General features: G+C 42.3%; 1 protein-coding gene and 1 long non-coding RNA gene across 2 annotated transcripts; one reads left to right on the forward strand and one right to left on the reverse strand.

The window, feature by feature from the left end:
* Nucleotides 1–85: 85 nt before the first annotated feature.
* LOC124000861 lies at nucleotides 86–4,904 on the forward strand. The gene is made up of 3 exons (XR_006832676.1): nucleotides 86–164; nucleotides 2,370–2,502; nucleotides 3,263–4,904. It is a non-coding gene; the product is annotated as an uncharacterized LOC124000861 (long non-coding RNA).
* Nucleotides 925–20,905, reverse strand: LOC124000860 (excitatory amino acid transporter 1-like). The gene is made up of 10 exons (XM_046307533.1): nucleotides 20,690–20,905; nucleotides 19,478–19,617; nucleotides 19,088–19,225; nucleotides 11,871–12,075; nucleotides 11,712–11,754; nucleotides 5,081–5,352; nucleotides 4,000–4,233; nucleotides 3,531–3,725; nucleotides 3,261–3,395; nucleotides 925–2,484 (listed from the first exon to the last, which is right to left on the reverse strand). The coding sequence occupies exons 2-10, from the start codon at nucleotides 19,614–19,616 to the stop codon at nucleotides 2,280–2,282; spliced, it is 1,566 nt and encodes a 521-aa protein (XP_046163489.1). The 5' UTR covers nucleotide 19,617; nucleotides 20,690–20,905; the 3' UTR covers nucleotides 925–2,279.
* Between the last annotated feature and the right edge of the window lie 2,982 nt (nucleotides 20,906–23,887).

The following is a 23,887-nucleotide window of genomic DNA, read 5'->3' on the forward strand; positions in this document are numbered from 1 at the left end:
CAAGATGCTAAAAAACAGAAATATTTTAATTATATTTCGCGCGCCAGGATCGTCAAGTCACATGACATCACTCTCCCAGAGTGAGTTGCAAGTATAGAGTCCGTCAGCGAAAGAAGAGTGAAAAATAAAACGGCAACGGCGCATGGTAAATATGGATGTTTCATGTAAGTATGGATGGTTTTACCTGATTTTAGTTTCTGCAGGTGGTTATCAGCTAGAGTATCAACCAGAGTTGGGTCAACATTTTAATAAAATACTGTTGATAAAGCCCACATTTCGGTAGATACTGTATCTATATCAGCTCACATATAGTGCTGCTCAAGTCTTACCACAAGATGGCAGCAAATGTCCACCAACGATTTAATTGCAACCTGCTGTTCCCGGAACAGCTTGATTGTGAGAATAGAGGGGACTACTGTAGCTTCTTTCTCTTCCAAACGTAATATTTAACTAGGATGTCGCATTTAGATAAATAATCAACTTTTTTCCTAACATCCATCAAAGATCTTCGCACATAACTACACGATTGTAGATTATTCAGTGTCTGAAACCATTACATTACTATACATAAGATATTACATTTACCTTTTAAAGCCACAGTCTATACGTTTCCAGTAATTTCAACTAATTAAATATGCCCCTTGATTTAGAAGAATGTGACTCGTAGCTCATACTATAATGAGATGAATAGTACAACTGTCTTTATTATCTTATCATAACTAGATAATAAAATAAAGACCTAGGCATATTACTTAATTGTTATGGTGTGTTCTCATATAAGACAACAGTGTGGCTTTAAGGCACATTTTGAGACATTTGTTAAATTGGGTTACCTTTATCACATGTTGTCCTATTGCACATGTATTACTTTTCATTGTGTGCTGTGTAGGGTAATACTTACTTTATTATAATTGCTATAACACATGTTATGTAACAGTTTATTACTCACCAAAATCAAACATTGCTTCCTTTTTACATTTTATTCAAAATGTTATTCACCAAAGACAAATCTACCAGTCCATTTAGTTCCTTTTCACCACAAATGTTGCCTTTACAGAAAGGAAACCATCATATCTCAAAACCTAAAGAAAAAAAGAAAGAAAATAACATATTTTCTAAATCCGTTTGAGTTAGTTCACACATACTGTAATTATCACAAACTATGTTCCTTGATTTCACTAACCAAGGCAATGGAGTGGCATTTCGGCCCTGAAAACAAATATCTTTCTGAATTGAGATTAAAGAAGACATATTCAAGTAAACAACTATCCATATTATATAGTTAATTTACACATATATCGACATACAATCACTCTACAAAGCCTTAAAAATATTAAACACCTGCTATGATAAAATAATGATGTACTAAATAGTGAAGGATATTTCAAAGACTCGTTTGTCTTAGGGCCGGCTACAAAATAGGGAATATATAGTGATGACAATTGTTGGATACATATATAGTGATGACGATTGTTGGATACATCTCGTTTTAACCATATTGTCAGCATCACAGCACCACCTTCAAGAATTTGATCAATCAAAATAAAGTAAAAATACAATTGGAGTTGTCATATGCAACAGGAATATTGACAGCATGAAAAAAGTTAATCAAATCAAAAACAAACAAAACAATACACACCACTTGGGGATTGTTATTTAAATTACTGCTTATGATAGGATGTTGGTTGTTTTTCACCAGAAACAGCTCATAGGGCCTAATTTCATTAGTTGTAGCAAATAAAATGTAATTGTATTTATTATGGATCCCCATTAGCTGCTGCCAAGGCAGCAGCTTCTCTTCCTGGGGTCCACCAAAATTAAGGTAGTTATATACAAATGTGTTCTCTTTTGCTTTTTTTGGAGGATGAAGTCATTCAAACATAGGTTGTCCTTTCATAATTTTACAAAATTCCTTTTGGACATCAACACCCCATATCACTTTCCTCATTACTTATACCATTATACCATATACATATTCTAGGCCATGACTTAACTCAACACAAAAATACCCAGACAAACCATAAAACAGGTGGCCTATCTATCTCGTAGAGAGGCGGCGGATGTAAGTAATTTGATTGGGCAACTTCAGAGAAAGAAACATATTTTAAAAAGTTGGATAGTAAATAGAAAAGTTACTTTATGAATAACAAAATAACAAAGGAAAGGAAATATGGTAGAGTGAAAATAACTGGACAAATATGACAGATTGAAAACAAAAATGAACCAAAACATTCCGTGTGTGTGCTTGCGTGTGCTTGTGTGCACTATTGAGCGTTGATCTACATCTTGCTTTCAGTTTTCGGACGTTTGGCATTTTCGTGGTCGTTTTCCTGAGAGATGAGCTGGTATGGTTTCTTCCTCTCCTCTAGCACAATGTTCCCCATCTCCACATCCTTGGCCTGCAGCTCCTGTCGAGATAGGAATTCCACAATGCCAGCCCCAATGGAGTCACCCAAGACGTTGGTTGTGGTACGCAGCCGATCACTACAATCCAGGAATAACGTAAGAAGAAAAAGCTTAACCAGGGTGAAGGAGTCATATACAGTGGGAGGAGAGGGGTGGCGGGACATACAGTTTTTTAAAAGAAAACCCTAGCCTATGTCCGCTGGGACGTTGGCTCATGTTATATTGAACAGGTCAAAACATTTACCTATTTCCTGCTTTTGATTAAAGGTAAACTAACGTCTTTAGATTACTCATAGTCAAACGAATGCAGAGGGGAAATAGTCCACAACATTATCAGCAGAGACAATTCCAATATATCCTGTTAAAGAGTAGTCAGAACACTCCCTATAGGCTATCTCATATTCTAATCACTGTGAGAAACATCCATGTTTTCATTAAATGAGGCTTTGACTCTGTCTGCACATTCCATCCCTCCTAGTTTATGGAGAATGGGATTTTTTCTCACTACCCAATTAGCTGTGTAATTTATGGGAAGGGAATTCTAATTGAAATCATTAATTTGGGCAACCTAATTATGTTTCTATGTTAAAAAAAAAAAATGCAATTCCAAAAAGTGGAGCAAGACCCGAGGGATAGTACAAGTGTGTCACTAGGGTTGTAGTTGATAAAAAAAGGATGTTCGACCTTTAAAATGAAAGATAAATGGTTTGCATTTCAGTACCAGTCATTATACAATTTGTATACTACACACAATAAGTAGTGTGCGTATATTTGCACCATAATAGATTTATCATTATTCAAATATAATTTATCCATTCTCATGTCTCAATCTGAAAATGGGAAAAATTACTCACAGGAACCAATCAACTGCAATGATGAGGGTGATGTCATCAGTGGGAAGTCCAACAGAGGTCAACACAATCACCATGGTGACCAGTCCAGCCTGTGGTATCCCAGCAGCTCCAATACTTGCTGCAGTGGCTGTGATGCTGTTTTATAGCACAAAATGATATATTTTAAACTCTTATCTTGATAAATCATGTAATGTAATTGTAATCATATCAACATATTTTGATTCTGTAAACATAAACTTTAGCTTATTAACCTTAGATACTAATTCTTACCTGATTGTAATGATCTGACCTAAGTTCATGTCCATGTTGTTAACTTGAGCTATGAAGATAGCTGCCAGAGCCTCGTAAAGTGCTGTTCCATCCATGTTAATGGTTGCGCCGACCGGCAACACAAACCGCGTGATGCGCTTATCCACCTTGTTGTTTACCTCCAGACACTTGAAGGTGATGGGAAGGGTTGCTGAGCTGAGATAGAGACGGAGAGAGAAACAGATGGTGTTTGAGTGGTTTTTGTTTTAGATTTTTTGTATTAGATCTATTCATCATATTCTCCAGGGGTAAACTTTAGTAACACTACTAACGAGGATGGTGATGTCTTATAGGCACAATCTGATCAAGAACAATCCTGGCCCTACTATAATAGGTTTTGATTTGACATGAGTCAGGGCCAAGTCAGGCGAGGCTACAGTGTGGCGTAGTCCGAGCAGGACAGGGAGGAGATTAATGTAAGGGGACCAACCTGGAGGAGGTTCCCAGGGCTGTGATGAGGGCCTCCACCAGCCCCATGATGAAGATGAAGGGGTTCAGCCGTGTGATGGCGAAGTACAGGCCGGGGAGGATGATGAAAGCGTGGATGGACAGGCCTATGATCACCGTGATGGTGTACATGGCCAGCTGACCACCCATCTCAGTGATGTCATCCATCTCCACGATCTTCCCCGATATGAGGAACATGATGCCGATTGGTGCATACCTGTAGAGCAGAGGACGGAGAAGAGGTTATGCTTGGGAAGGGTATGGTCACATAGTTAAAAGGGACTTCTTTTTCTGTGTAATACTATAGGCCTGAAAAAGTCAAATGTTTAGTCTCTCACGGACAGACATTTGAGAAATCATCAGTGCATTCTGAGAGTGCAGAGCGCGGGCTATGAAATTACCTTTATTCATAAACAAAACTTGGTTTAAATCTGTCAAATATCTGACTGGGAATATTTTGGATTTATTTGAGTGAACATGTCACTGGTCTTGGTTACAAAGCCTTGTAATTCATCTGTGGAATCATTTAGCATCAGGAAGCTACATGCCCCGAGATGGTTCTATGTTGGCCAATTATGAGATTGTGGTCCTGCAATTATCTCAGTAACCCTAAAGACCTATATCAGATCATGCATGTTTATAGTTACCAGATAATTCATAGCAATACCTCAGGCAAGAGGCTAAATAAAGCCATATGATTGAATTGAGAGGGAGAGATACACATAGTAACTCCCAACTCTACAGGCACTCTATAGGTAGACTTAGCATTTCAAAGCATAGATGTGTAGATTTCTCTGTGCCTGATCTAATCATGAACCACATGCAATGCAGGGGGTTTGCATAAACACACACACACACCTAATGAATGATTATTGGACCATCATCATAACACACACACACACACACACACACACACACACACACACACACACACACACACACACACACACACACACACACACACACACACACACACACACACACACACACACACACACACACACACACACACACACACACACACACCATCCTTATAAACACCTATACACACACCAACTACTCACCACATGATAATTGCCACCAGTCTCATGATAGCCTCATTGAGGCTGTCAAAGAAATCCCTGAGGGGCTGGCCCTGCTCCTTCATGTTGCCGATGATGAGGCCAAAGCACATGGAGAAGACCACCAGCCCCAGGGCGTTGACCCCGTTCACCGTGCCTGGGATAGGGATCACCTCCTCCCGGGTAATCTGCTCAGTCAGGTTGGTCAGGTTGAAGACCGAGTCATTCACCGTCACCGTTACATGGACAATTCGCTTCCCGTATTTGGTTTTGAACTGGAGGGAAAGAGCCGGTTACGTGAGTGATGGGTTATCATTGTCTTGTTAAAGTGATGATAGCATGTCATTTCCTTTAGTGAAAGTGTTACTGAAATAGTATTTTTTAAGTAATGTTTCTGAATATTAACTCAGCCTCTTCATTTTGGCCTGTGCTCCAGTCTTCAAGTTGGATTTTGATGTGCATCTACTGAACATAGATAAAGTGTCTAGGGAAGGTTGTCAGACTTGTGCCCTTTCGATAGACTAGAGAGCAAAAACTCTAACGGCACCTGCTCCACTCATCACAGCCTTGTGAATTAAACAATGGGCCTCTGTATGGCTGGAGCAGTATTCTGTAAGGTTCAGCTGGATCTATGATGACCCTGTATGGGGAGAGGATCCAGACCACAAAGTGTTGAGCTCCCCATGGACATGCCCCCCCCACCACCAAAAGCCATGGAAAAAAGGTTTAGAATGACAGGAAATTAGATCAGACTTGCCCGGGGCCCTGCGAAACTGCGGTACACCACAACCCCCACAATGCTACTATTGCAACACTGCCAATGCTTCATTGCAGTTCAGACCCCACTGTGTCCATCAACCATACCACAACAACTCCAAAACATTCAGATGAATAATGGAAGTGGGTTCTTTCTTATCTGCCGCTGGTGATCATTTTTTATTTACAGCAGAAGTCCAGGCTGTATCACAACCGGCCGTGATTGGGAGTCCCATAGGGCGGCGCACAATTGGCCCAGCGTCGCCCGGGTTAGGGTTTGGCCGGGATAGGCCGTCATTGCAAATAAGAATTTGTTCTTAACTGACTTGCCTAGTTAAATAAAGGTTCCATTTTTTTATGTTTAAAAAATAAAAAAATCTGATTTTGTCATTTGTTCCGCGTGGTCGGAATTTTTCTTCCAGTGTAAATAAAAGTCGCCCTCAGTTTTTTTAATTTTATGTCTCTTGTGTAATGATTTATCTCTACTCAGAAAATCCAAAACCAGAAAGCTTCTTCTGAAAGTGTCAATAATGTGTCCATTCACAAAAAGTATTTCGCAAAACGTATCCTTTTTCATTGCCATCATTATTTCAACAGAACCATTTTCCGTGGCAAACTTTTACTTAGGGGTTAATCTGCTTATTGAATGAGGAAAGCTGTTTTACTTTATACCTTTCAGACTGTCAGTACAGTTGAAAGTATGGATTATATCCCTCGCGCTCCACGCAGGTCAGGTAATAATTAAAACAGTCACGCTGTTGATGTGACAGCTTGAGAAGACGTGCCCACGGTTCACAACAAACCATACGTCAGACCACGCACTGTCTCTTATTTCTTCTCGCAAAGTTATTTTAGCCATATTGCTCAAGTTGACTGCTTCGCTGCTCCCATTTTTCAAATGACATTTTCCCAGGTCCTGGTAAAGCAGGGGTTCCCAAACTTTCTTTGGACCACGACTCCATTTTGATATCTGAAAATTCTTGCGAGCCCAACCATGTGAAAAAAATGATGTAATTAACAGCAAATGTTTACTTTTTTATTTGGGGCTTTGGCAGAATTGAAAAACATTCTAACAGTATTTCTGATTGGCATCTCAACTCACCATCATATACTTTTAATGTGGGGCTGTGACAGTCAATTCCAAATGAGTTTGACATAATGTCTCTTATCTCACCACCACTAATACAATGGGTGATGCTTGATGCATGTCACGTCGGAGATTCTCAAAATCAGGGGGTGTGGTCGACAATGCGCACCTCATATTTGCTGTCACATCCAACCTGGATCTATATTTGGTTTTAATGCAGACGATAGCACTGAATCCAGCTTCACACAGATATGAGCTGGTGAAGGGTACCATGAGGTTTATAGTGCTTTCAAAACAACTGGGAACTCTGGAAAAATACGAGCTCAAATCATGGCTTCAGTGATCTTCAGGTCGGAAAGGTGGAGCTCGAGAAACGATTTTTGAAAACGATTTTTCCCAGTCTGCGCTTGTTTTTTTTCAGAGTTCCCAGTTGTCTTGAATGCACTGAAGTCGGAGATTTCCGAGTTCCCACTTACAAGTTCCCAGTTGTTTTGAATGTGGCATAAATGCTTAGAGGGAGACTGAGTCAGGAACAAAAACTGCTCCGTAGTGACCCGTGAATGCATTCAGTCACATGACCGCTCGATTAGCTGTTCGATTTCACTTACCGGTATGTCAACTGAGCCAGGGTCACAGTCAAACAGATTGGGAAGTAGGTCCTAAAGTGCTCTTCCAAGCATTGGAGGTGAGCAATCATAACTCATGTTGGACACTTACAGATGCTGTTTTCTGTCAGTAACATGCACAGGCCAGGAAAGGGGGCATGGCTTTTGGAAGACTCTCCAATAAGAATGATTTCCTCTGAATCCACTGATTCGGTCACTCATCGGTAGAATGTTGTTTCAGTACTTATGAGCTGTTTCTGTTTTTTTAGTACTTTCCAATTCCAGTTAGTCTTGTTCCATCACTGCAACTCACGTATAGACTGAGGAGAGGCAAAGGTCGAGAGCCATGCATCCTCCAAAACACAACCCGCACTGCTTGCTTACCCCGGAAGCCAGCCACAACAATGTGTCGGAAGAAATAACATACAGATGGCGAGTAAAGTCAGCATGCATGCCCAGCCCCCCACAAGGAGTCACTAGAGCGCAATGGGACAAGGACATCCCGGCCGGCCAAACCCTTCCCTAACCTGGATGATGCTGGGCCGATCATGTGCCTCCTCATGGTTCTTCTGGTCGCGGCAAGCTGCGACACAGCCTAGGATCGAACCCGGGTCTGTAGTGACGCCTTTAGCACTGCCTCAGACCGCTACGCCACTTGGGAGGCCACCCATAGAATGTTTTTGTATTTCCCCTGCATGTTTGTGTTCAATTCGTTCAGTTTCCCAAATATGTCTGTCACATTCTTTTCATTACACAGAAAGTCAGTTTCTTTTACATACATTGTGAATGACAACAGTACCTCTCTCAATGTGAAAAATTACCATCAAGCCTCAGTATGAAATAGAACATTGTCATGCCTCCACATAGTTTTGCGAACAGGCGTGCTCACAGTGGATGTGGTTTGATAAAGTTTACAATCGAAGTTACCTGCTGCAGTATATCTCTCCATTTGGAGAGCATAAGATGGGGAGTTTTGAGTCATTCAATTAGTTTCCTCTTGATTGCTAACAATAGCAAAAATTGTTCGTTTAACAGTGTTATCTCACAAAGTTATTGATTTGAGTCTCGGTGTCTCTGCCTCCCCACACATTCTTTTTTCACCATATCAATTGTGGCCGGTAATATCAAAGTCTCTGCAATAGTTTGTGGATTCATAGCGTAGCGGGCCTAGTCATTCACTGTGGGAATGATTCAAATGCAACGGTCAATTGCAGCCTTTTCCCATGATCTAAGGGCGTTCTGGTTCAATTTGATTTCTTAGATTAGAATAATTTTCATTTAGATTTTTAAGGTTAATCACATTACAATGATTTTGAGATACAAAGACAATATTATAATATACCTGCAAAACACCAGTCTCAACGTCAACAGTGAAGAGGTGAATCCAGGATGCTGGCCTTCTAGGCAGAGTTGCAAGGAAAAATAAATATCTCAGACTGGCCAATAAAAAGAAAAGATTAAGATGGGCAAAACACAGACACTGGACAGAGGAACTCTGCCTAGAAGATAAGCATCCTTGAGTCGCCTCTTCATTGTTGATGTTGAGACTGGTGTTTCGCGGGCACTATTTAATGAAGCTGCCAGTTGATGACTTGTGAGGCATCTGTTTCTCAAACTAGACACTCTAATGTACTTGTCCTCTTGCTCAGTTGTGCACCGGGGTCTCCCACTCCTCTTTCTATTTTGGTTAGTGCCAGTTTGCGCAGTTCTGTGAAGGGTGTAGTACACAACGTTGTACGAGATCTTCATTTTCTTGGCAATTTCTCGCATGGAATAGCTTTCATTTCTCAGAACAAGAATAGAAAGTTCTTTGTTTCTGGCCATTTTGAGCCTGTAATCGAACCCACAAATGCTGATGCTCCACATACTCAACTAGTCTAAAGAAGGCCAGTTTTATCGCTTCTTTAATCAGAACAACAGTTTTCAGCTGTGCTAACATAATTGCAAAAGGGTTTTCTAATGATCAATTAGCCTTTTAAAATGATAAGCTTGGATTAGCTAACACAACGTGTCATTGGAACACAGGAGTGATGGTTGCTGATAATGGGCCTCTGTATGCCTATGTAGATATTCCATTAAAAAATCTGCCGTTTCCAGCTACAATAGTCATTTACAACATTAACAATGTCTACACTGTATTTCTGTACAATTGAATGTTATTTTAATTGACAAAATATGTGCTTTTCTTTCAAAAACAATAACATTTTTAAGTGACCCCAAACTTTTGAACGATAGTGTGTGTATGTATGTGTGTGTGTGTGCTAACCTTGTCAAGATATCCTCCACTGACATGCTTGTTATCGAGACCACGGGGCACTAATCATCCTTCGACTGTTTAAATCTCAAAACGAGTCCCTTTCCCTAGATAACCACGTCTCATAGCGTGCAGGCAGTCTAGGAAGATTGTTAGCCTAGCCTGCTATATGAAGTGAGATTCGAACTGCCTCCCCCAGGCATCCCTCTCCTCCTCTAGGACACTACAAGCTATCTAGCTAACCAACTCAACCTAGCTGCCACTGTGTGTTCTCAGCTAGCTAAACACTCAACCTAGCTGCTTACCAAACAAGTGTTTTTCATAAATTAAGCCTACATTTAAACATGGTATCTCTCCTGCAGTTGGCTCACAATAAATTATTTTATTTATTTTTAACCCCCTTTTTCTCCCCAATTTCGTGGTATCCAATTGTTAGTAGTTACTATCTTGTCTCATCGCTACAACTCCCGTACGGGCTCGGCCAGCTGCACCAATGTGTCGGAAGAAACGACGTGCACCTGGCGACCTGGTTAGCGTACACTGCACCCGGCCCTCCACAGGAGTCACGATGAGATAAGGATAAGGACCCTCCCGAACCCAGACAACGCTAGGTCAATTGTTCGTCGCCCCATGGACTTCCCGGTCGCGGCCGGCTGCGACAGAGTCTGGGCCCACAATAAATTATTTTGAGGTTGCTGTACAACTCCTGCCAGATTATTGTAGCCCTCTACCTTTACTGGTAGCTGCTCTGTTATACAGCTTCCGGTTACTATTATATTAGTTAATTTGAATAATTAGTATATTTGCATGAAAATATATATTTTTTATTTTTTTATTCACATTCTTAGCTGAGAGACTACCACATCACCATTGCTGGACATGCATTGCTGCTCCTCATTTGGATTTGAACTACAAGTGGAAGATGGTCATGACCTGTTCCCCGCCTGCCTAGGCATTGGCCACCTGCGAGATGCACTATCTGACCACAGCATTAACTGCACCATCATGCCTGTAAAGGTGAGGGAAGTGCAGCTAGCCAGAGTTGAGGGCCTGGTTTTCACAGATAATTTGAGTCTCTGTGCCTCTGTCTCCCCACACATCGTTTTTTCACCATATCAATTGTGGCTAGTAAGATCAAAGTCTCTGCAATAGTGTGTGGTTTCATAGCATTGTTCGCCAGTACCCACTCAGGGCCACCAAGAGAGGGAAAGGCCACAAAACTCTATATGCAAGCCTCGGAGCACTACAGGAAGTCAGACCAGCTGTTCCTGTGTCAAAAGGCTTTGCGTTGTCCAAGCAGAGGTTTTAACACTGGGTTGTGGATGTCATCGCTCAGGCCTATAATGGTGTAGGGCTCCCTTTTCCAGAACATGTGATATGTCACTCTACCAGAAGTGTCACCACATCCAGTGCTCCCCTAAAAGGCGTCCCCATGAATGAGATATGTGCAGCTGCTACCTGGTCGTCGCCCTGCACGTTCTTAAGATTTTACAAGGTCAACGTCTCATCCTGCCACACCATGGGACCTGCCATTTTCCCAGTGACATTGTCGCATTAATCAGAGGTTAATAGTACTATAACTGTACTGACGTCTGAAAGGTATGAAGTAGAACAGAAGTTACGATTGTAATTATGGTTCTACGAATATCTGTAAGACCGTCAGTACTTTCCTGTCACACTGAATCTTTGGGCAAGAAGATTTTCTGAGACCGTGTGTGGTCTGATGTACGGTTTTATATGAACTGCGGGGGCACCTCCTACCATGCTGTCAAATCACCGACGTGACTTTGTTGTTGTTATTACTCGACCTATGGGGAGTGCGAGGGATATCATCCACAATTTAAACCGTACTGACGGTCTTCAAGGAATTCGTAGAACCATAGTTAAATTTGTAGCATCCGTTTGTAGTAATAAAGTCATTAAATGCTTTACCTGCTGTGTGCAGGCCTGGACCATGTTTGGTGGAAACATGTTTCTGAAATGAAAGAGCATGATCATCACAATGAATGAACACAGGGGTACAATGGCACAAAAACAGTTCATATTTCCTCCACTAAAACCCTCCTCCTACTCTAGTATGCAGCTAGCTACCTGATGAGATCCAGGAAGGCGTCGGCAGGGCTGATGTCCTCTATCTTCGACTGTTTCATGAACTCATCCTTAGATCCTTTCCCAGGGTGGATGATGAGCACCACGATGATGCCGATGATGACAGCGATAATGGTGGTGGTCATGTAATACACCACAGCTCGCATGCCCATCTTTCCTGAAGCCTTGCTGTCCAGTGCTGCCATGCCTGGTTGGGAGAGACAGGGGAGATGTTGTTTAGAAGAACAGTATTATCCCATTGTGCAACATTTCTAACATTTCTTCATAGCAGTGGCATGAAAACACTTGAAATAGCAATTGCCTAGCCATATTAGCCTGCATTCTGTATAGCTCCTGAAGCTATGCTGATGTGTTGCATGGTGTTGGAGCCAGAGAGACAGAAGGGTGAGTCCTTGCTCTGGTCAAGAAAAACCCAATGCCCTAAGGCAGAGACAGGAACACTGTGAGAACTGAGGAGAATTGATTGAGAATTGTTGAGAAGTGTCTATGCCATAACAGGCAATTGTTGGCTGGTATTGGAACAGCAGGGTTCTCAGATATCTCATCATAGGTGAAAATGAGGTTGAACTCAGTGAACTGGGGCTATCAGCTGTAACATCAAGAGACCAGTGGCGACCTGTCATTCTGTTTTGAGCCCCACATTTCTAGCAAAAAAATTATAAAATATATTTTCTTTTTGGGGGGGGCTTGCCTGTTTTGCATGTTGTTTTGGCATTAATAGATATCAGTTCAAAATCATGTTTTAAAAAATAAAGATGCATACAAACATGGTCTCTTTTTTATTTTCTTGAGTAAGGCAGCTTTCTGTGGTGGTGGGGCAAGCCAGCAGAAAATACAGAGCTCTGCTCTCATGGGGACACTACATTTTCTTTTTTCTTTATTTAATTAGGCAAGTCCGTTAAGAACAAATTCTTATTTTCAATGACAGCCTAGGAACAGTGGGTTAACTACAGAACGACAGATTTGTACCTTGTCAGCTCAGGGATTTGAACTTGCAACCTTCCGGTTATTAGTCCAATGCTCTAACCACTAGGCTACCCATCACCACCAAGTCTATGGGAAGACCACGAAAATTCTAGCCATTTGGGTGTTGCCATAGAGTTACATTAGAAGTGCCCATCCAAGAAGGCTCAAGGTCATTGGCCACAGATATAATTAATTACGTCAAATCACGTTATACAGTTGCAGTCAGAAGTTTACATACACCTTAGCCAAATACATTTAATGTCAGTTTTTAAAATTCCCTGTCTTAGGACAGTTAGGATCACCACTTTATGTTAAGAATGTGAAATGTCATAATAATAGTAGAGAGTGTTTTATTTGAGCTTTTATTTATTTTCTTCACATTCCCAGTGAGTCAGAAGTTTACATACAATCAATTCGTATTTGGTAGCAATGCCTCTAAATTGTTTAACTTGGGTCAAATGTTTCGGGTAGGCTTTCACAAGCTTCCCACAATAAGTTGGGTTAATTTTGGCCCATTCCTCCTGACAGAGCTGGTGTAACTGAGCCAGGTTTGTAGGCCCCCTTGCTCGCACACGCTTTTTCAGTTCTGCCCACAATGTTCTATAGGATCGAGGTCAGGGCTTTGTGATGGCCACTCCAATACCTTGACTTTGTTGTCCTTAAGCCATTTTGCAACAAATTTGAAAGTATGCTTGGGGTCATTGTCATTTGAAAAACCCATTTGCAACCAAACTTTAACTTCCTGACTGATGTCTTGAGATGTTGCTTCAATATAGCCACATCATTTTACCTCCTCGTGATACCATCTATTTTGTGAAGTGCACCAGTCCCTCCTGCAGCAAAGCACCCCCACAACATGATGCTGCCACCCCCGTGCTTCACGGTTGGGATGGTGTTCTTCGGCTTGCAAGCGTCCCCCTTTTTCCTCCAAACATAATGATGGTCATTATGGCCAAACAGTTCTATTTTTGTTTCATCAGACCAGAGGACATTTCTCCAAAAGTACAATCTTTGTCCCCATGTGCAGTTGCAAACCGTAGTCTGGCTATCCTTGCTGAGTGGCCTTTCAGGTTATGTCGATATAGGACTCATTTTTACTGTGGATATAGATACTTTTGTACCTGTTTCCTCCAGCATCTTCACAAGGTCCTTTGCTGTTGTTCTGAGATTGATTTGCACTTTTCGCACCAAAGTACGTTCATCTCTAGGAGACAGAACATGTCTCCTTCCTGAGCGGTATGACGGCTGGGGTGGTCCCATGGTGTTTCTACTTGCGTACTATTGTTTGTACAGATGAACATGGTACCTTCAGGCATTTGGAAATTGCTCCGAAGGATGAACCAGACTTGTGGTGGTCTACAATTATTTTTGAGGTCTTGGCTGATTGAGTTTGAAGGTATGCCTTGAAATACATCCACAGGTACACCTCCACTGATGTCAATTAGCCTATCCGAAACTTCTAAAGCCATGACATCATTTTCTGGAATTTTCCAAGCTGTTTAAAGGCAAATGTCAACTTAGTGTATGTAAACATCTGACCCACTGGAATTGTGATACAGTGAATTATAAGTTAAATAATATGTCTGTAAACAATTGTTGGAAAAATGACTTGTGTCGTGCACAAAGTAGATGTCTTAACCAACATGCAAAAACTATAGTTGGTTAACAAGACATTTGTGGACTGGTTGGAAAACGAGTTAACCTAAGTGGATGTAAACTTCTGACTTCAACTGAATGTACAGTAGCTTTGATTGGACTGTTCATGTCAACATCATACTTTCAAAATCGTAGCTACCAGTCATTATGAATCAAGTCAACAATCTACTGGCAAATCCTTTTTAATCCTTGTCATATGAAGAGAAATAATGAAGAGATTATAGATAAAACATATCGGTGCTCATTGTCCATTGGACATAAACATTACACAACAAGTTGTGTAATGTTTAAGTTGTGTAATGTTTACACAACAGGTGGCGAATCGCATCTCTGCATGTCTGGCAGACATATCAGTGTGGATGACGGATCACCACCTCAAGCTGAACTTCGGCAAGACGGAGCTGCTCTTCCTCCCGGGGAAGGACTGCCCGTTCCATGATCTCGCCATCACGGTTGACAACTCCATTGTGTCCTCCTCCCAGAGCGCTAAGAACCTTGGCGTGATCCTGGACAACACCCTGTCGTTCTCAACTAACATCAAGGCGGTGGCCCGTTCCTGTAGGTTCATGCTCTACAACATCCGCAGAGTACGACCCTGCCTCACACAGGAAGCGGCGCAGGTCCTAATCCAGGCACTTGTCATCTCCCGTCTGGATTACTGCAACTCGCTATTGGCTGGGCTCCCTGCCTGTGCCATTAAACCCCTACAACTCATCCAGAACGCCGCAGCCCGTCTAGTGTTCAACCTTCCCAAGTTCTCTCACGTCACCCCGCTCCTCCGCTCTCTCCACTGGCTTCCAGTTGAAGCTCGCATCCGCTACAAGACCATGGTGCTTGCCTACGGAGCTGTGAGGGGAACGGCACCTCAGTACCTCCAGGCTCTGATCAGGCCCTACACCCAAATAAGGGCACTGCGTTCATCCACCTCTGGCCTGCTCGCCTCCCTACCACTGAGGAAGTACAGTTCCCGCTCAGCCCAGTCAAAACTGTTCGCTGCTCTGGCTCCCCAATGGTGGAACAAACTCCCTCACGACGCCAGGACAGCGGAGTCAATCACCACCTTCCGGAGACACCTGAAACCCCACCTCTTTAAGGAATACCTAGGATAGGATAAAGTAATCCTTCTCACCCCCCCTTAAAAGATTTAGATGCACTATTGTAAAGTGGCTGTTCCACTGGATGTCATAAGGTGAATGCACCAATTTGTAAGTCGCTCTGGATAAGAGCGTCTGCTAAATGACTTAAATGTAATGTAAATGTAAGTTGGAAATCGCAAATTCACCAATGAGTGGTTTGGAAGGAATCAGTGACTGGCTGTGTGGTCCCAAATCTGCGGTTAAGGGGCTCTTTTCCAAGTTTAAAATGATAAACATTCAACATTGGCCATGCTGCCAATGAAGCTGTCACGTATGCTCACCGCTTTTCCTGCCCTGCATCACGCACTCCTTCCATCCATTATACACACCTGCCTTCCCTCATCACGCACATCAGCGATATTGGACTCCCCTGGACTCACTCATCACCTGTTATTACCTCCCCTATATTTGTCAGTTCCCCAGCTCTGTTCTCCGCTTCTGCATTGATTGTCTTTTGTTTGTGTTACTCGTTTCCTGACGCTGTTCCAGTCTCGTTCCATGTCCGTTCTACATTAAATGTTTTACTCCCCGTACCTGCTTCGTCTCTCCAGTGTCATCCCATGTGACAGAAGCATGATTTGTGCTGCGCTCAAAACAACTTATCTCGGAACTGCGAAAACGTGACTTCAGTGAGTTCAAGACAACTGGGCAGTCGGGAATAAACAAGCTCCGACTGGGAAAAAATGTTTTAAACGGTCATCCAACTCGGAATTGTAAATCTGGCCTCTTTCTAGAGCTACGACCTAAAGATTAATGAAGTTATCAAGATTCAACCTTATTTTTTTCTGAGTTGTTTTGAAAGCACCATAAATCCAGAGAATGCCAGACTTTTATGACAAAATTTGCCCACGAAGGACCACCTTCCTGTTCAAGTGAACACAGCACAACAAGGTGAGTCCAAAAATGTATTGTATGATGCTGCATAAATGATGTAATATGCCAGGGAGATATGTTTACTGTAGCTAAGAAAGTAATTCAAAATCAAATCAAAATGTATTTGTCACATACAACGAATACATGTGTAGATCTAACAGTGAAATGCTTACTTACAAGCCCTTAACCAACAATGCAGTTTTAAGAAGAAGAAATAAAAGTAACAAATAATTATAGGGCAGCAGTAAAATAACAATAGCGAGGCTATATACAAGGGTACCGGCACAGAGTCCATGTGTGGGGCACTGGTTAGTCGTGGAAATGGAGGTAATATGTACATATAGATAGAGTTAAAGGGACTATGCATAGATAATAAACACAGAATAGCAGCAGCGAAAAAGAGGGGAGGAACAATGCAAATAGTCTGGGTAGCCATTTGATTAGACTATGGGTATGTTGTGTAGTAAGATGTTAGTAACCCATGTGCCTCACCCTAATAATTTGGTCTATTTACTTTACTAATAATTTGGTCTATTTAATTTTGCCTACTGTTCTGACATGGTGGTGCACATGTAGCCTATATAGCCTGTTTTAGATAAATGCCATCATTGAATATTGTAAGAGCTTTCACTGTCGGCTTATATGCCCCCTTTATTTATCCTACGGTTCTGACTTGGTGTACAGGGAGAACACTGTAAGAACGACCCACGTTCTGAATTCTGTCACTGTACATTTCAAAAGTGCTAAACAAATAGTTATATCGACTACGTCCGTCTTAGCTCGCTCGTTAATGTCTTAATCGAAATGACGGATTGCGTCTTATCCTCTTGTCGTCCCCTTATGCCATAGTTTGTACATCTCATTTGTCATTAGAAACCAAATTTGTTTAAGCAAGTTAGCCATATCAGCTATGTTTTTTATTTAAAAAGGCAGTAAATGAGGCAGGTGTGCAGATTAATGGGCTGCCTGACAGTCATCTGACAGAAATCAGGTTAATAGCAAAACATACAGGCGAGCAAATGTATTGAGGTTCTCCATCTGAAATTAGATAAGGATTATGGTTTGCTTCTCCCGACTGACATCTCTCAATCTTTCGAAAAGGCCAAGGGTAAGAGAGCCATTATAGAGAAAGACCTCTACCTGAAAAAGCGTTGCAATAAAGTTTGCTTTGGATTCTCCAAGGTGTCAGGGGCCGTTCTGGTGTGCTGATGGAGTAAGCATTTTTTGTGTAAGTGAGATGTCTGTGCTTTAATTCTGTTAGGGGCACTGCCATTAGACTAAACCTCCTCACCCTCCATTTAACCCTCGTTCAACTCTCAATCTCCTTCATCCCGCTTCCCTCTCCCACAATCACCCCTCCGCTCCTTTCTGTGTCTCTCTCTGTTCTGTGCCTCTTTATTTCACTATCTCTCCCTGTTTCTCCCTTTCTCTTTTTCTGTCTTTTCCCTCCATCCTCTCTCTGAGTCCTCAGAAACTTGTCCACTTGCCATGCGCCCATAACGACTTTGCATCTCCACATTGCCATGGAAACTGCAAACAAGCCTGTGTGACCACTTTCACAGGACTAAAGAAATGACTTATGTGGGTTCTTTTCAGGGGTTACTACAAAGACGAAGGATGAAACAAAAATTGACCCCACACATCTCCTTTTCTGCCGCTCTCCACAGTTCTACTGTTTTTTAGTGTTTAAAATGTGATCAGAGAAAGGATTCTTGGTAAACATTCACTGCTTTTTTCAAGCCAGTGTGAACATTCACAAATTAGGTTAGTTTAAAAAGAGGTTAGTTTGAAAAGAAAATTAGATACAGATCAGTTCAATCTTACTTTGAGAAATGACTAGAGCTTGCTGCTGTAGGTCTAGTTTCAAGGTCACAGTAAATCACTCAGCGTTAGCATAGTGATGTCATTTATACTATACGTCATACCAAGCTAGGTCATATGAATCCTAACCTTGTTGAGGACTCAGGAAGATACTAGATGGTGTAGTTACATGTCTGCTTGTGTACCTGGGCAGTGGCCTCTTTTTTCTAGGTCGTAACCTCTTATCCCACCACCCTCCAAACCACTTTCTGTATTTTGGTGCTGGGTGTCATGGAATGCCACAAAACAATACAGCTGTGTAGAAAGTGGCGGAGTGGCACATTGTGTGCTTTTATCCTTGTGAAGTGAAGCAGGAGGAAGAGGTTCAAAGGGGGTACCCATCCCAAAGCTACCCTCTCAGACCCACATGCAGTGGGTGTCTTTTCTACTGAAGCTAACCCCACTCCCTCCATCCCTCTTCCCTCATTCTCTACACCGCATTTTAATAGAAAAGGAGTACAATGAAGTGACTGTCTCCATACCAGAGCCTAGAGACCAATGGGAATCTGGAGAAAAATACATTTCACACGGATCAAGCACAAGTTACAGTACCTGTGCTTGTGCCTCAAGCCCCTTTGGCATTCTCCTTTTTCCTTTGGGCCTCCACACCTGTCTTTCATACACCACTAAATCAACCCCTCATCTGCATGCTCAAAACATCCTAAACTTGCCTCTGGTGGAGGGCATCCGTATAGTGAATTGGTGTACCTGTGATTAGACTGGATACTAGCAGGGGAAGCACCAGCATCTGAAGCATCCTCATCAGCAGCTCTCCGGGGAAAGAGAAGTACTTCACCTCTCGGTAGGTCATTTTATAGGGACGCAGTGCAAAGCCTAGGATTATACCTGGAGAATCAGAAGGGCTGATTAGTGGGCTTGAAACATGAACATGAAACTGCATGTAGAACAGAGGACAATGAGAGGCTCCGTCTCTCAATCACCTCTAGAATGAGGTTTGTAGGTGAGTCTCCCTATTGGATTTTGGATTGCAATAGAGGAGCATGGGTTTCAAAGTGTGTGTGTGTGCCCGTGAGAATGTAGGCCTGTTTGTGTGTATTGTGTATGCAGGCCCCTCCGGGGGGGGGGGGTTTCACTCACCTACAATGACGGCAGCTACAGTAAAGAGCACGAAGGCGTGCTTCTTGAAGAATGCCTGGACATCTTCTTTAGAGATGTCCTCCACTTTCCTTTTGGCCTTCATGGTCCTTATGTGGATGCCCTCCCGGATCCGCTGCATCCTAGTGGGGAAATACAAAGCCGGGAGAGTTTCCTCATTACTGGTCATGACTGCAGACGGGACTAGGGGTGTCTCACACACCTCTTAAACACCCAGAGAACCTGAACCAATGGGTCGGACTGGACCTTACCTTGGTGATAGCTACTGGAGATAGATGAAATGGCACATGGCAATACACATGCAGTTGAAATGACACATGCAGACGTTCACATTGATATTGCAATGCAGTTGATAAGAGAAAAAAAGGATAGCTTCTTTTTCTTATCGCAAATCTTGATCATATGGTGTGTAATCAAAATAACATTACATTACATTTAAGTCATTTAGCAGACACTCTTATCCAGATGTACATAAATTGATATGATAAAAGAATCACAGAACTTGAGAAGAGAGCAAGTAATTTTAGTGTAACAAAAAAGCCAGCATTTTTTTCCATTATGAATCCATCCATGACAAGCATCGAAGACCCTGAACACAGGAAGCATGGAACCCTGCAGGTGCAGATCTGCATCCATAATACATCATGGCAAATCATTAGTCTATCCTGGAGGATTATAAATACAAAAACTCATGCACACCAGAATAATGCAATAACAAAAACAATATTTTTGTGCTTTCTTAAAAAAAAACATTACTCTTAGAGGAAATGTGTTTGTGCCCTCATACATTTAATAGATGCCCCGTCATGCATTAAAGAAACTTAACAGAAAGCACCTTACAGCTATGTATGTTGGAAAGGCACAATTTGTCAATCAGTTGTTTGATTGAAAATGCCAGTTGGCAACACTCTGAACAAACTGCACATTTATATACAAAGATTCTGTTTGCATTTCAATTAATGTACATGATGTGGACATGTTACTATGGATAGTGTAAAATGTCATGAAAATCAGAACAAAGGATGAGACCTTTCATGAGTGGCCACATCAACAGTATGTACCCCTGATATACAGATACAACAACACAAGGTCCACACAGACCTGGCCATTCCCTTGCTCAACACCACCAACAACTCTCAGTTGTTAGGAACTTCAAGAAAACCTAAAAAGGGAAAAGCAAAACAGAACACTGACCTTCACCAGTGTAGATGTTCCTTCTTTAGACAAACTCCTATTCCTGACGATGCTCAGGGTTATCCTCAGCCTGGTCAGGCAGGCAGGCAGGTCAGGCAGGCAGGGAGCAGCAGTGAGTCCGTCAAGAAGGCAGAGAAGGGAGGAGAGATGGAGTGAGAGAGACGGGCACACAGAGAATGGTAGATGTGCGTATATGTTCTCTTAAGACGACTGAAGCAATCCCTCATACTCCCATTCTCTGAAGAGGGAGGAGACTTTAAAACTCAGAGAGAAAGAGAGGAGGAGGCAGTGAGGGGAGATGATAGCCCTTCCTATTTATTGTTTTTCTATTAATTTTACACTGTTTCAGTTGACAGAGTCTCTCTATGATTTGGGGAATGTTATGTACCTAACTCATTCCAATGAGACTGCCCTCAGTGATGCTCAGAAAGCAGAAGTGAGTAAGAGTGGACAGTAGGCTATTCCTTATACACTCTTAGAAGAAAAAAAGGTGCTATCTAGAACTCAAAAGGGTTGCTTTCTCATGCAAACTGCTGCATTTTACTCAGAACGCATCTTTCATCTCCACTTACCTCTCACTACTCCTCTTCTCGCTCTCCCCTGCTCTCCTCCTCCCACTTATCATTTCCTTTCCCATCTTCCCTCCTCCCCATCCTCTCCTCCATCCTCTTCCCCTCTCTGCTGGGCTATTCATCCCTCACTGGGGTGCTTCAGATAAAGCCTGTGGACCCGTAGGCGAGCTCTGCTCCAGCCCAATGTGGTAAGGCTCTCTCCCTCTGCTTCAGTGTAACCTCAGCCCAAGGTGGTAGCACTCTCTCCCTCTGCTTCAGTGTAACTACCCAAGGTGGTAGGACTCTCTCCCTCTGCTTCAGTGTAACAGCCCAAGGTGGTAGGACTCTCTCACTCTGCTTCAGTGTAACTACCCAAGGTGGTAGAACTCTCTCCCGCTGCTTCAGTGTAACAGCCCAAGGTGGTAGGGCTGTTTCCCTCTGCTTCAGTGTAACTTCAGCCCAAGGTGGTAGGACTCTCTCTCTCTCTGCTTCAGTGTAACCGCAACCCAAGGTGGTAGGGCTGTCACCCTCTGCTTCAGTGTAACCTCTCCCACAGTCCTGACAAACAGGACCTTTCATCATCAGCAGCAGTGATGTTGCTGGTGAAGGAAGCCCTGGATCTGACTGTCAGTGTCTGGTGCTGTAAGATCAGCATTAGTTCCAAGATACTTTGAAAAATTGAAAGATCATTCTGTGTTTCACAAAAAATATGTTTGATGTTTGACAACAGTGCACCATTTCAAATGCCCAGTAAATCTTTATCAAATATTGAGATCAATAGTAAAATAACCTTTACAACTCTCTAGAATTCATGAAACACACAGAGCTAAGTTGGTCAAGCAGAATGTGTCGTTACTGTGGTAGTGGCCTTCTCTGGGACACGCACTGGCAGTCCACAAGGAAAACTCAATGAGGATCTAACAACTCCATACACATGTTTTTTATGTAACCAGGTAAATTGACTGAGAACACATTCTCATTTATAGCAACAACGTAGGGAATAGTTACAGGTCAGAGGGAGGATGAATGAGCCAATTGGAAGCTGGGGGTGATTAGGTGGCCAGATTTGGAATTCTGCCAGGACACCAGGGTTAACAGCCCTATTCTTACAATAAGTGCCATGGGATCTTTAGTGACCACGGAGAGTCAGGACACACGTTCAACATCCCATCCTAAAGACAGCACCCTACACAGGGAAATGTTCCCAATCACTGCCCTATGACATATTTTACACCTTAGGAAAGAGTGCCTCCTACACCACATCCAGCAGTATCTGGTCTCTCATCCAGAACTAACCCTGCTTAACTTCAGAGGTAAGCCAGCAGTGGGATGCAAGGTGGTATGCTGCTGGTTTGGGTTAAAGGCTGATGGGGTACATACACGAACATGGCTCCCAACACAGTCTAAACAAGACTATGCTTGGTTCTGTGTTTCTGTCAAATCAAATCACATTTTATTTGTCACATGCGTCGAATATTTACAGGGCATACCAGTACCAGATCAATGCGCAGTGTAAATGTCTTCACTGATATACCTGAACCCGATTACCCGAGATCCAACTCAGTATCTGAACAGGTTGGATCCAAAATTCTGTAGTTGACCCTCAGATCCTGGGTCGAATCACGCTTTGTAGCCATGGACCTGGGATATGTCTGAAAATGTGTGAAATACCATCCAGATCCGAAATTACATTTGAAGAATAAAATATCCTGACGAAAATAAATATCTTCTGCATCACATTTGCTAAGCATCGCAGTTGGTTCAGGCAATAGCATTAAAATATATCTTCCGCCTGTCTGCCTCTCTCTCTGTCTAGCTATAGCGAACTTGCAACATTATTTCAACTGGGTCCTCACCCTTTTCCACGCAAATGAGCTTGGAATTGACACAGCTGTATTTGCACAAGGGAGAAGGGTTCAGGTAGCCCATTTTCTAACATTTCCACTGGAGATATGGGATCAGCATTTTTCTATTTCACACTGAGGCATGGTGGTTAGTTAGGCCTAAAAAGAAGGAAAGTGTTGGAAAGATTTTTCAAATACAGTGAATAACTAGTGTTATTCGCAGTGGATGGAAACACTGTTGACTTTCTGTGTGAGGTGATGAAAAAAAAACTTTGAGTCAGCAATCAGAAATACTATTAGACATCCCCAAATGTGAACTTTTATAGACCTACATTTGCGCTCAGGCCAGGTACTTCTATGCTTGCGCAATCAAAATAAGCATTAACATTAACAAAGGGCAAACAATTGACACAATGAATGTGCATGAATGAATTAGCGGGAGACAGAAAGCTCATTGTTGGCAGAGGTGCCATCTTCGTGACACACCCCTTCCCGTATGGTGCCGACATTTTAAATTAGGCATGTCATTTATGAAAATTCAAAGCTGTAGTGTAGACCACAACTCAATTATTTGAAAATGGCCTACAACAGAAAATGCATGTGAAAAGGTTCACTGCCTGCCAGACAAGTCAAAACAATTCTGATGGCTTACACAGCAATAAAGCTGCATTTTTAATCTTTCAGATCCATTCCAGATTCTCCCTCATCTCTTCTATATTTTGGGTCCAATCTGGTTCATGATCTGATCCACCTCGGAACCGAATCAGATCGGTATTGATTTTTTATTTTATTTACAGGACCCT

This window comes from Oncorhynchus gorbuscha, linkage group LG16, assembly GCF_021184085.1.
Source record: "Oncorhynchus gorbuscha isolate QuinsamMale2020 ecotype Even-year linkage group LG16, OgorEven_v1.0, whole genome shotgun sequence".
Classification (NCBI taxonomy): domain Eukaryota; kingdom Metazoa; phylum Chordata; class Actinopteri; order Salmoniformes; family Salmonidae; genus Oncorhynchus; species Oncorhynchus gorbuscha.